Genomic DNA, 13,995 nt, shown 5'->3' on the forward strand with positions numbered 1-13,995 from the left:
CGGGTTCAGTTTTGTATAGATCTCTGAAGATATCATGTTTATTGAATATTACTATTAGGCTGAACAGCCAGTACTCTGTCACAAATAAAGACTTCGTCACGCAACTCTGCACAGGACTGCTCGCTCAACTCTCCGTCAGTCTGTGGCACACGAAGAGCTCTGCGCCAAATAAAGTCAATTCGTTGGTTGGCGTCGTGGTTCAGTTTTGCTTTCACCTCTTTGCGCTCTGCGCTCAAAACAAGTCAATTCGTCATGGCTGTCGACACAGGTTCAGTTTTGTATAGAACTCTGAAGATATCAAGTTAATTGAATATGACTATTAGGCTGAACAGCCAGTACTCTGTCACAAATAAAGACTTCGTCACGCAACTCTGCACAGGACTGCTCGCTCAACTCTCCGTCAGCTCTGCGCCAAAACAAGTCAATTCGTTGGTTGGCGTCGTGGTTCAGTTTTGCTTTCAACTCTTTGCGCTCTGCACTTAAAACAGTCAATTCGTCATGGCTGTCGACACAGGTTCAGTTTTCATAGAACTCTGAAGATATCAAGTTAATTGAATATGACTATTAGGCTGAACAGCCAGTACTCTGTCACAAATAAAGACTTCGTCACGCAACTCTGCACAGGACTGCTCGCTCAACTCTCCGTCAGCTCTGCGCCAAAACAAGTCAATTCGTTGGAGCGCAAAGAGGTGAAAGCAAAACTGAACCCGTGACGCCAACCAACGAATTGACTTGTTTTGGCGCAGAGCTCTGCGTGTGTCACAGACTGACGGGTAGTTGTGCGAGCAGTCCTGTGCAGAGTTGCGTGACGAGTGACAGAGTACTGGCTGTTCAGCCTAATAGTAATATTCAATTAACAGGATATCTTCAGAGTTCTATCAAAACTGAACCTGTGTTGACAGCCATGACGAATTGACTTGTTTTGAGAGCAGACCGCAAAGAGGTGAAAACTGAACAACGACGCCAACCAACGAATTGACTTGTTTTGGCGCAGAGCTGACGGAGAGTTGAGCGAGCAGTCCTGTGCAGAGTTGCGTGACGAAGTCTTCATTTGTGACAGAGTACTGGCTGTTCAGCCTAATAGTAATATTCAATAAACATGATATCTTTAGAGATCTATACAAAACTGAACCCGTGACGGCAACCATCAGCATTGACTTGTTTTGTACTTATAGCTTTATTCACAAGGGTCTAACCAAAAATAAGCGGTGACGCCAACTAAGGAATTGATTTGTTTCGGCGCAGAGCTATTGACTGCAAGCTTGAAACCGACTGAACCCGACCTGTCAGAGCAGCAATAGCCAGCTCTGCGGTACACTGGTACGTTACAAAGCCTAGTAGTCACATTGAACTGGCTTAAAATTCCAAGAGCTCTATACAAAATTGAACCTGTGTCACCAGCCATGACGAATTGACTTGTTTTGAGAGCAGAGCGCAAAGAGGTGAAAGCAAAACTGAACGGCGACGCCAACCAACGAATTGACTTCATTTGGCGCAGAGCTGACGGAGAGTTGAGCGAGCAGTCCTGTGCAGAGTTGCGTGACGAAGTCTTTATTTGTGACAGAGTACTGGCTGTTCAGCCTAATAGTCATATTCAATTAACTTATTATCTTCAGAGCTCTATACAAAACTGAACCTGTGTCGACAGCCATGACGAATTGACTTGTTTTGAGCGCAGAGCGCAAAGAGGTGAAAGTAAAACTGAACCGCGACGCCAACCAACGAATTGACTTCTTTTGGCGCAGAGATCTCTGCGGGTTCCGTCGGTTATAAAGCATACAGAGCTCCGCGACAAAAAGAAGTCAATTCGCTGGTTGTCGTCACTGTTGAGTTTTAATTTCACCTCTTTGAGCTCTGCGTTCAAAACAAGCCAATTCGATGGCTTGCGTCAGTTTAGTACAGAGTTCCAAGGATTTTAAGCCATTTCAGTGTGACTACTAGGATTTGTAATGTACCAGGGGCTCTCCCAAACAAACAAGGCTTCGCAGAGCTCCATGGAGCTGCTCGGACAACCCTAGTTCCGTCGGTTATAAAGCATACAGAGCTCCGCGACAAAATTCGCTGGTTGTCGTCACTGTTGAGTTTTGCTTTAAATTTTTGAACTCTGCGTTCAAAACAAGCCAAATCGATGGCTCGCGTCAGTTTTGTATAGAGATCCTCGGATTCGCGATATCCCAGCAGAGCTCTGCGACAAAATAAGTTAATTCGTTGTACAATAAAGGTCTTTAATTCACTATATAAAGGGCTCTGTAACCTGTGACAAATTAAAAAAATAGTCTACGGAGCTCCAACCGCGGAGCGGCAATTTTCCGTCTCGTAAACGGTCGATGCCATTCGGCTGGTCGATGCCATATCCGAGCAAGGAGTTTCTACTAGGTGTAGAAGCGTACGATAACTTTTTTGGGGGTCAAAAAACTAATAAAAAGTGATATACACTATAAAAAGCAATATTGTAATTGGAAGTACATGTATAAGGGAAGGTCATGTCGAATTGCAAATGTTAGTAAAAAAAGGGCAAGCTGAGATTCAAACCCGGGTCTAAACTCTAAAACCATAACCTAAACCCGTTACCCTAACCTCTACGCCACAAAACATCACGGTGTGGATGGACCATTCTGATACACATAAAGTTAGCCGTTCTGAGATATGGCATCGACCGTTTCAAGAGGCGGCGACCGTTTACAAGACGGAAAATAGCCGCGGAGCTGCTAAAATAGCCCTCCGAGAGTTGTCACAAACAGCTCTGTGACCAGACAAGTTAATTCGTTAAACCTTTTACAGGAACAATATTCAGAGAGACAACATATTTGCTCCATAGAAAACAAATAAGTCCAAACAAACATGCTTTTTCCCAGAATTTTGTTGTGTGATCGATCATGCTGGGTGGCACCCATTGTCCTGTATTTTACAACCAACATCCGCCCTAATAGAGACGGCCACCCGCACACAAAACAAGCCATGCACAGTTGTGAACTAGGTGTGAACGTGATAATCCAAAAGTCAAAAGAGTGCAAAACTGAACCTGCGACCCCAGCCATCGAATTGACTTGTTTTGAACGCAGAGCTCTTCATGCTTTATATTACTGACGGAGCTAGGGCTGTCCAAGAACCTCTATGAACTCTGCTAACTGTTTTGTTTGCTTGGGAGAGCCCCTGCACGAGTAGTCACACTGAACTAGCTTAAAATCCACTGACGCCAGCCAACGAATTGGTTTGTTTTGAACGCAGAGGTGATAGATTTAAAAGCAAAACTCAACAGTGACGACAACCAGAGAATTGACTTGTTTTGTCGCCGAGCTCTGTGTGTGCTTTATGACTAATCTCCAAGCAGATCTTTTGGTGGGGGTAAGACAGTATCAAATTGGCCAGTCTGTATCCATTTCCCCACCCCCATTTCCCCAACCTTGGGTGGGGAAATGGATACAGACTGGCCAATTTGATACTCTTACTCCCGCCAAAAGATCTGCTTGGAGATTACTTTATGACCACGGAGCCAGAGCGAGCTGAGCGAGCACCTCCATGGAGCTCTGCGAAGTTTTGTTTGTTTGGGAGAGCCCTTGGTACGTTACAAAGTCTAGTACTAGTAGTCACATTGAACTGACTCAAAATCTACGAATCTCTATACAAAACTGACGCCAGCCATCGAATTGACTTGTTTTGAACGCAGAGTTCAAAGATTTTAAAGCAAAACTCAACAGTGACGACAACCAGCGAATTGAGCTGTTTTGTCGCGGAGCTCTGTGGGGGTATCGCGGAGGGCTGTACGAGCAACCTCCATGGAGGAGCTCTGCAGAGCTCCTCCATGGAGGTTGCTCGTGCAGCCCCTTCTCTTCCAGTCCAGCTGAGCATTAAGGCCTTTTTTCTGATAGCGTATGTTTCTGGCTGGTATTTCTGAATACTGCCGTCCCATAACCACTAATATTAATTGAATCCATGCCCCGTAAACCTCACCAGCCTCCGTTAATGGGTCTGGGTGGCAGGACAACACTTCCAGTGCCGTAGAGATCCCATGGAGCTGCTGGCGTTATGGTTACTAGGTTCGCGTTGTATCGGCAGTTTGCGTTCTTGAGGCACTGTTTTACTGTATGTCTTTTTTCAGAAATATAAATTCATGACAACATGTTTTGTTTCCCCCGTTGGCAGGGTGACTATGTTTTCATGTATGACACACCGATGTTGGAGTACCTCACCATGAAAGACGAGAACTGTGAAATGATGATGGTCGGCAAGTCTTTCCGCCATCTTGGATACGGGTTAGCAACCCAGCACGGAAACAGGCTGTCACACATGCTTTCATTAGGGTGAGCCATTGATAATCACTCATCGGCACCATATAATATGTACGTAATGTTCAAAGCAAAATTGTTAATCTACTGTTAAATTTGAAAAGTAACGTTATTTACTTCCGGGTAGGGAAATATTGTTTTGGGTGGCTGAGAAAGGTCAGACACAGGGTTTGGGCTGAACATGGAGGTCATGAAAACACAAAATACTTCCTGAAAGTCTACAGCTGATATCTCCTATATCCTACTTCACTTCACTTCACTGCTCCACAAAATTCCTTTTGTCGTATATAGTAAATGAAGGCAATGATTAACCATTTCGTTGTTGTGTGTTCATTTTTCTTAAACTCCAGTATTTTAAAGCTGAAAGAAGCGGGAAAAATAGATAGATTTCGTAACGTCTGGTGGGACACGGATGGCCAGTGTGCGCTGGACGGGGGGATCACCACACAAGCGGGAGCAGACCGACTCGGACTGGACAGCTTCTACGGAGTTTTCGTCATTGTTGCCGTCGGAGTAGCGCTAACAATCATCTATCTGGCGGTGGAAGTCATTTGGACGTACTGTTGCAAGCCAAAGACACAGATGGTATGGAAACATTATACTCTCGAACATTCATAGTTTTCCTCACGGCAACTTTCTTTCTTTTACTTCTGTGCTCAGACTTACCGCACACTCCTTGTAAGTTTAATTGAGAAAAAACTTTTAGATATGAATTCGATACTTTTGTTTACTCTGTAGAGTATTTCGACCATATTCGACATATCATTTACATTCTATTTACATTATCCCATAATGAATAACTCATATATATAATCGTCAGCGGATCCTCCACATTGAGTACAATCAGGGAGAAGGAAACGAAGAAATCAATATTACTTAGGTCGCGAATTTCTTTCATGGGACTAACTGTGATATACTATATGGTCTTGCAATGGTTCAGAATGCATGCCTGTGAAGCCAGCACGTTGCATGTTTTTGCTAGATGGGTGAATCCTGGTCCCCTGCCCCTCGGGGCCCCGATGACCACGGCCCGTTCCCTGTACCTGGGGCCCCAGATGACCACAGCCCGTTCCATGTGGTCATGAAGGCAGGTTGTGAGTGTGGGCCTCTCTCGTGCTTCTGTAAGGTAACGCCCAAAGTCAACAGTATCGACAGCAAAACTTAGTTTGTGTTTGTGTCGAATGTGGTTGAAATACTGACTAGGGCAGCGTAGAAGTTTGAGAAAAACAATTTCAGTTGAATTATGGAGTAGTGAGGTGTAGTCTGTAGAGACTGTGTCTGTAGCGGATTGTGTACATATCAGAACCTATTGATGAGTCAATCTTCTATGTTGGATATCGTAGCATATTCAAGAGATGATCTTTGAGGGTTTTTTAAGCTTCTTACTTTTAACGCCATATTCAAATGTTGAAAGTGTAAACATGTTATATATTTACAGTCGGAAACAGAGTTTTCTCTGACCAAGCAAGAATCTTCACATCAAAGACTGTTGGAGAAAGACTTCCTTCGAGCTATCGATAGCGGCATGGTGCAGATCTTCATCAAGAAGACAGGGAGCGCTACTGCAAATGGGATTGTTGCAAATGGGGACAGATCGTTGTAGACTGTCTAATTTCGGAACGAATTGACTTTCTGTTGCCAGGAACAAAAAGAAATCGGATCGTTTGCTCCCTGGATCGAAAGATTGTTGTGAATGTTGAAGGAAATGCAGTAGATTTTCTTATCTATAAAATCAGTCTTTGGATGGATACTCTCCTAAAGATAAGTTGCAGATAAAAGAAGTATAATGAAATATGACTATTGTAAAAAGTATCTTAATATATTAGTGGACTATGAAAAAAAATACGTGTATATTGTATATCAACAGAAACTGTTGTAACAGTAAGAAACAGTAAAATTTGTATTCATCATTGTCCGAGTTTCCTAGTTCAACAACCTAATGTTGTAAGAAAGTTAACTTTATTTTGATTTTGACATCACCCACTTTACTATGACATGATTTTATATCAGTTACCAAGAGACGTTTTATTTGAATATATACAATATCGTATTAACATGTTAAAATAGATAGACATGGATGGATCTAGGGAACCCCAAAAAATAAAGAATTATTGGATAAGATAAGAATGTAAACGTCAAAAATTGCAATGGTTTAAAGTATTTTGTACCGTGAACATTAGCTACTACCCTATTCGTATTGAGACAAGCTTGAAATGTTTTAGAAAATACAGCATTTCACATAAAGATACATCACTGAATACAAGAATTGAATGCAATTTATCGCTTAACTATGTAAATTGAACATATATTGTACATAGTTGATGTTTATTTCCTGTACGTAAATGTATAGGTCATTTTGGTTAAGTATTGTCATACGTTTAAGTGTTTTTTTTACTCTAATTAAAGTTTTGCAACGTTCAGTAGTCAGTCCTTGTAAAATGTGCCAAGTTTTGACTAACCTTTACTAAGGCTTTAGTCGTATTTAGTCCGTACTGATCTTAGTATAGAACCACTTTTTGTCAGAATTAGAAAGCAAGATAATCGAGAAGCTTTCTAATTTTCCATTTTTCGTACCTTTGATTATTGTTTATAATTTATAACTAGTATCTAGTATAGAACCACTTTTTGTCAGAATTAGAAAGCAAGATAATCGAGAAGCTTTCTAATTTTCCATTTTTCGTACATTTGATTATTGTTTATAATGTATAACTAGTATCGATGTTGAAATGAGTCTTACATAAACGGGCTGTTTTATGCTTTGTTGTAATAAAGGCATCACAACTCATTAATGTCGGTGGTCGTTCTCGCATTTTGTCTTCATTATAATTTTACTTTTCATCTGGAACATTAGTGAATATAAAAATGTATGATCATCCATATCTTTGGTGTAACAACACAATTGAGTAATGATATAGAAAAAAATATGTTGTTTCACGGGAAATGTGATAAGTCATTGATTTCTGAAATTAAGGAGTTAAGAAGCATTGCTAATTGCTCCAGTAGACCGGCTTTAATTAATCAACTCAAGCTTAACCATTCGTAACTCTGTCCTCATCTGTTGCTATGTTTCTACTCTGTCATGGAATGAATTATTCAACATTGTCCTCAGGTTATCGTAATACATCATGCCACAATGGACAGCTTTGTTATATATTATGTTTAGTACCATTGAAGTTGCTGTTAAGATGTTCCCTGGATCAACATAAATCCCTTCACACTTAAAGCAGAGATATGAAGCGGATATGACAAATTTATTCAGTTAGCACATTGCATTTATTTACAGGCAGTAGTTTTTATCATTATTTACATACGCATATCATTAGTATGATATTCTTTTACAATTTTTTGCAATTTTGCATTTCCTTAACGGACACTTTAATCAGCAAATCTAACCAGGTGTTATTACAAGACATGAGCACATTAACTTGAATCAAATACATTTACAAGCAATGTAAATTCATTTACATTGCTTTCAAGGCAATATGTATATCAAGCATATTTTACAGCTACAAGCATCTGACTTTCATTCCAAACCGATGAACTCTTGTGTTAGAGTCAGTTAATAGAGACCAATACGACATATATGGCTTCCGTTGATTGTTTGTTAATTTACATCAAGACTACATGCAGCGTTGGGCATACGGCTGAACAGTCATATAGGAGACCTCTCTGTAATTGAAATGGTGCTGTAACGATCGTGGGTTGTCGTAAGTTTTTGATGTCGCAATACTTTCAAGCAGGCTGAATTAGCTGTACTAACCTCGGGGAAGGATCTAAGGCAGCCTTTTCCGTAACACGTACAAGATAGCTAAATCTTTTTAGGACACATGCACGGCTATCCCAAGAATGCACGCATTCAGGATAACACGCTTGTTGGAAAGGCCATAGAGTATCAATAAATATCTATAGCGTTCCAGTCCGGTACGGGAGCCATTCTGCCCCACTGGGCCCTGTCATTCCAGTCCGGCGTGGGAACGCCCAGTGTCTTCCCCCACTGCTGTGCGGACGGGTGGACCCTCCTGGCTCTCTGCACGCGGATTTCACACAGAATCAGCACGGTGAACACAGGAACGTACACCACCAGGATCAGCAGGATGGGCAGGGTGATGTAGATTGGCGGGTCGCCCAAAATATCGTTCCTTTCGATGATCATTTTCTTTATCTCTTCTTCGGTGAGTTTGCGGCTGGGGGTCGTCTCGGGTGGAGCGGGAAGACTGGATCCCACCCCTGAGCCGGTTGTATTTGTCACACTCTCAGATTGAGTCAACGTGGCTGCAATGTAAGAAATATGACTACTTCAACAAGGTTATTTATCAAACAGTTGTATCATTCACCACAAAGATGTACATTGCACATTGGCGCATTGATACAACAGGAAATTCTACTTCCTACATTTAATGATAGTTTTATATAGTAGATTTATATGACAATGCAGTGAATTAAAGAAAGATCCAATAAAAATAGCTACTCGACATGGAAGTTTACTTTCTACGCATTTAATGTACGTTTAAAGCGCTTCGAGGTAATTGCAACATCAGGAGTAGCGACAAACCTACCTGTCACTGTGACTAGCCAGAGACAGAGAAGCCAAGAATCACCCATTTTCCGCCGTCCCCAGGATGTAAATATTGATACGTCCCGCTGTGTGGCTCTCTCCTGTCAGTTACCCGGACACCAGATGGCCCGTGCAACCAAAAGCAAATTTTGAAATTCTTCTAGTTTAAGTACCTTGTATGTCAAAGTACGAAATCACAAAATTTGTCTGAAACCCTTTCTTCCCAGAAAGTATTAAAAAATTCAAGAACTGCGTGATGTAAAAGCTCGTAGTTGACGATGACCTTTAAGAAGCTATCCTAAGGTAGGCTAACATTAACTATTTATTGGGTGAAGATCGGGTACTTCATTTGTTCGCGTTCAACAGTTTGACGTGATCTGTGATCGGCCATGATCTATTGAGGTGAACAAATCCCGTTCTGACGTGGCCCCTTTAAGAAAACAATGTACTCATGTTAATTATTCATGCGTCGTTAATGCGTTTTAGATGTCTCTTAGTAGTCTTTTGTTGGTCTAGTGGCACGAGGACGTTTTGGTGTCACGTTATCCAGACCAAAGAAAACCCCAAGGGATTGGGTCCCTGTTGTAAGACTAGATAGATTTTGATATCCCGTGGCGATTTGCTAAACGAGCATGTCATTATATGTCATGATAATCCGGCATTTAAAAGACTTACCATTGTAAAACCCTTAAGTTATAGTGTTGTATGAAAATATTTGATATAATCATACTTAGAGTCTTCGACGTATAACATACCAGCTGCAAAGGGCTAACTCCGTTATTCATCGTCAGTTTTCTTACCTTACAACGACATGTATAATACCGTTATAAATTCATGTAACTGTATCATTTCATGGGGCAAACCGATGTGCCTTTGTGTACATCAACATTTAAAACTATGTAAATAGGACACTTGAAAAGCTTACAGCTTTGTTTTACAAGAGAATGTGGTATAGGCTTAATTATGCTTAAAATAAATCCAATGGCTTTCATAAAATGGTTTATTGATGGTCGGCATTCAGTCGTAGACATATCATCAAATTATCAATCAAAGAGCAAACCATTATATTCAGGAAGAAACAACGATATTTCATAACGTACTCGCATCTGGTTCATATGCTGGTTACATCTCTGACATTCTAAAGACATACCAGATATAATGAGAGTCATATTGTTTTCCTTGCTCAAGAGTTGTTTAATATATACAAGTATAGAAGTGTATAAGACCAACGAGGAATTTATTCATTTATTACAATTCTACACACATACATGGAAGGCATGGTGGAACAGGTGGACATAAGTACACCTTTTCAAAGCTACCATGCCGACAAGGTCATACAAGTGCATGCGAATATAATACAATATTCGATACATAACATTACATTTCAATTAAATGGATATATTAAGCGAGGCCTATTAGCACACCAAGGCAGGCGGTACAGCCACAGGAATATACAGGAATATACCCCCGTCTTTTGCATTCAAGAATCCTACACTAGTAAACAACTTAGCTTGGCGGAAAGGTGCAGTGTGACGTCATTTTACCTGACACGTGAACAGCGTGACTATGCCATGGTTCACAAGCGTATACCGTGCAGTCAATACCAGGTCTGAATTGGTGTCCGTAAACAGTGGAGGTCTGACTTAAGATTTGATACATAAAACCGCTTCTTTTGATGTGCAATTGCATCTCTGCATATCCCTCTGTGTAACCTTTCAACCTCTGACGTTGGTACCTAAGAGGTGCAAGCTATGTTTCTATGGTAATGAACATACCGTGTACACTATCGGATCATATAATGTTCTCTATTTACAATATACATTCATATCGTAGACTGTTACAGTATCTACGTAATGGCGACAACCCCTCCATTGTCATTGGAGACCAATGTTTTGTTTCCACCAATGGGGTGTACCTTAGTTATGCTCTCGTTGGATTTCGCTGACAGTGCGCAGACTCCCAGACCTATGCACAGTAGAGCCAGGACGCCCATTGCAGCCAGCATTCCTGTCGTCAGTTTTTCACCCGTGCTCAGTACTTGGCCTGCGCCTAAAAATTCATGGGAAAAGTGCTAAATACTAACGAAGGTAGCCGACATTTCTTCCAATGACAACATGGTCCGGACCTGTTATTTTCATTTAGAATATAGAATACGCTATAGAAGTGTTTTAGATGTAAGAATTTAAGCTGCAGGTAGTGTAACTATAGTAGCAGGCACCATGACTACATACATATATTGATTCAGGGAGGAATGCTTGTGGTACGCGATATTGATGCAGCATTATTTCAAAATTTTAATTATTTTATTAACAGCAAAGATGGATGTACAAACGTTTTTAGGTAAAAAACAACTTTATTCACGGACGACTGAACAAAGATTGTTTAACATTCGTGCCGATGACACACCTTAAGCTTATGACACATCCTGTAACAAACTTACGTGGGTCTTGAAATGTTCTCTCCTCCGTTGGGACTTGGGTGGCATGCTGGGTTGTTCCGTCACTGCAAGTTGTTTCCGTTGATAATTTACATGAGAATTAAAGAAAGAAATTGCAAATTGTAATTTGATAAAGGAATAATAAATATCTTCAATATGTTCGCTATATGGCAAGCCACGTGTGTTTGTCTGATGTTTGGAACGTATGAGAATGGTTTAGAAATGAGTAACTACTTGATGTCTGAAGTTGAGCCGTCACTTGTAAGTGACCGCTGATTGTCCGTTGAGCGATAAAACCGAGTTTTGTTACCCTTTATTTAATTAGTGGATATATGATGCATGTAAAAGTGTGCTTGTGAATAAAGACAAAAAACACACTAAACGTAAACAAATCCTTTCTTTGTCTATGAGACTTGTTGAGCGACCTGTCATTTTTTTCATCTGTCGCAGCCTCTAGTGGATAGGGGTTGTTAAGCAGTGTATTTCAGCCTTGATGTTTTAAAACTACTAAATAGGCGGACGTTACCTTGCTGTGCTGGACACGATTGGTGATTGGCGATTGGTGATCACCACTGGGGGACCCAGCCTGGCTGTTTGGCTTACTGGAGTAGACGCCGGTGTGGAATGTGCAGTAGGGTTGGTGCTGTCTGCTGCGGTTGTAGCTGTTGCACGTGTTTGCGATGATGATAATGTAGACAGTAATGAGTTTAACGTCCCTAGCCACGGTGATGAGGACAATGCAGGCGGAGCAGTAGGTGGGGATGCTGAATTCAGGGTTGGGTTTGGCATTGCCTGGGAAGTATCTGTTGGATTTGAGGCTGGTGGAGAAGAGAATGCTGACGACGACGATGCTCTCCTTGTTGTTGTTGGGTTGCTGGACGTTTGTGACGAGGACGTGTCAGTGATAGCCATGTTGCCACTAACTGAAGGCACATCCTCGGTTGACATACTTACACTAGGTCCCTGCATATTTGAGACTGTGAAGTTTGGCGGCGTGACATTAACAGTAGGCACTGTGCCACTGATATAAAAGTCTGTTGAGTTATCGGTAGGCGGTAGCCAGGTTCCGTCGGTCACATTCCAACATTCTGTCGGACCTGTCAAAATTAGAATAAAAGTTAGGCCCCTGTCACACATTCAGGAACTTTCCTTGACCAATTAAAAAGGTTGGCGGTGGGTTGCAAGAAATCTGACCATGCAAATCTATGCCACATCTATCTTTCGATTAGAATCGAATCAAAATTGAGTTAAATTTGAGTCAAATTTGACAGCCAACCACCACTGACCTACTCTCAACCACCAGCCAACCAGTCCATAATACCATGGCCCAATCTCCCGACCACACCCGATTGGTTTAAACATTTTTTAAACATTCGGCTGGCGCAGCCGAGAAGTAATCAACCCCGCCGAACACCAGCCAAGGACAGCTGGCCTTGCTCCCGATCTACTCCCAATCATGGCTGGGAGAGTTCGTCAGTGTTCGGGAGGCCATATATATGTGACAAGGGCTTTAGAGTAGGGGTATATGTAAACTTAGACTATATATATCCAATGATGCGCCCAGTTTAAGACGAACTTCACCGGTTCTTATGTATATATGATGCTCATTTAGCGATTTTTCAATACTACTACAAATTGATATGGAAACGTAACGTTAACCGCGATTCTGTAGATACTAAGAAACACTTACCGAATACAGAGGCAGCTACAGCCAAGAACACAACGTACATGTTGTTCATGGTTTCCTGTATGGGCTCAGCGTTCTGTGCTATACTGCTTAAATTCCCTTGAAATGAGCACCTAAATACTTGGACGGGTCTATTAAATCAGCACCATTGCATGCAATCGGTCGCGTGCAAGGGATGCACTCACATGCATGAAATGGAGTTCACAATGCGTCCATTTGACGCGGCTTTAGAGTCCAATTTTCTCCCATTGAAAAGTTAGAAAATACGTTTTGCTATAGTTAATCCATTTTTGTCATAGCAACAATTACCTTTATCTATAAATGTTTTGAACGATACTGCAGTGTACATGTACCTGCTCACAATACCCAAGCTGTAAGGTAAAGGTATAGCCCTATAGGACTGCAAATAGTCCGTGTGCTGGTATAGAATTTCCATGAATACGTAGGAATTTGAGCCCCGTTTGACTATGAATAGAAGGCATGTCGCAGACTATTGCATGGCACAATGCAATCTAATAAACTGATGCATTTCTCTGAAATAGGATTTGCTGTGTACTTTGTCCAATCGTTAGCGTGACGAAACCATTACCACCAACAGAGAGGCCCTGTTGTAGATACGGATACGCCCAGATCAGCCTGCCGATATGTCAACAAAACGTTTCCAAGTACGTAATCAGCCACCTTTTACCACTTAAAAGCCGTTCGATTCAAAGCACACATAATAGATAGTTATTGAGTGTCTAACGTTGATCCATTACACCTATTATAACTTAATAGTCGTTTTGCAGCACGTTGATATTATTAATAGTGCATCATTATTTATAGGACCTGGTTAGTGTCCGTATAGTGCCGATTAGAGCACTGACTTTGCTTTACATGCAAGTGATAAAGATGAAAACTATTATTTTGGACAAAGCAATGGCTTCTTACTAGTCATCTGCCATTATATGTAAGTTAGAGTGAGGGTAAATTTCATTGTTTAAACATTTATCCCATGGTATCGGCATATGTTTTTAATACTAACCAAGAA

At 41.2% G+C, this 13,995-nt stretch overlaps 2 protein-coding genes and 1 long non-coding RNA gene across 3 annotated transcripts in view; 1 reads left to right on the plus strand and 2 right to left on the minus strand.

Annotated features, from left to right (window-relative positions):
- The window catches only part of LOC109469682 (glutamate receptor ionotropic, delta-1-like), a 24,535-nt gene extending 17,633 nt beyond the window's left edge, over window positions 1-6,902 (plus strand). Inside the window, exons 9-11 of the mRNA XM_019768237.1 lie at window positions 4,144-4,301; window positions 4,637-4,871; window positions 5,725-6,902. Coding sequence (XP_019623796.1) covers window positions 4,144-4,301; window positions 4,637-4,871; window positions 5,725-5,889 — 558 coding nt within the window. The 3' untranslated portion in view covers window positions 5,890-6,902. The remainder of the gene's footprint in view (window positions 1-4,143; window positions 4,302-4,636; window positions 4,872-5,724) is intronic.
- A 706-nt stretch (window positions 6,903-7,608) lies between these two features.
- LOC109469731 lies at window positions 7,609-8,950 on the minus strand. Its single transcript, XM_019768320.1, has 2 exons — window positions 8,843-8,950; window positions 7,609-8,558 (listed from the first exon to the last, which is right to left on the minus strand). The coding sequence occupies exons 1-2, from the start codon at window positions 8,886-8,888 to the stop codon at window positions 8,179-8,181; spliced, it is 426 nt and encodes a 141-aa protein (XP_019623879.1). The 5' UTR covers window positions 8,889-8,950; the 3' UTR covers window positions 7,609-8,178.
- An 889-nt stretch (window positions 8,951-9,839) lies between these two features.
- On the minus strand, window positions 9,840-11,901 carry LOC109469739. The gene is made up of 3 exons (XR_002140207.1): window positions 11,805-11,901; window positions 11,282-11,343; window positions 9,840-10,890 (listed from the first exon to the last, which is right to left on the minus strand). It is a non-coding gene; the product is annotated as an uncharacterized LOC109469739 (long non-coding RNA).
- Between the last annotated feature and the right edge of the window lie 2,094 nt (window positions 11,902-13,995).

This window comes from Branchiostoma belcheri, unplaced genomic scaffold, assembly GCF_001625305.1.
Source record: "Branchiostoma belcheri isolate BF01 breed outbred unplaced genomic scaffold, Haploidv18h27 scaffold21, whole genome shotgun sequence".
In the NCBI taxonomy this organism is placed as follows: Eukaryota; Metazoa; Chordata; class Leptocardii; order Amphioxiformes; family Branchiostomatidae; genus Branchiostoma; species Branchiostoma belcheri.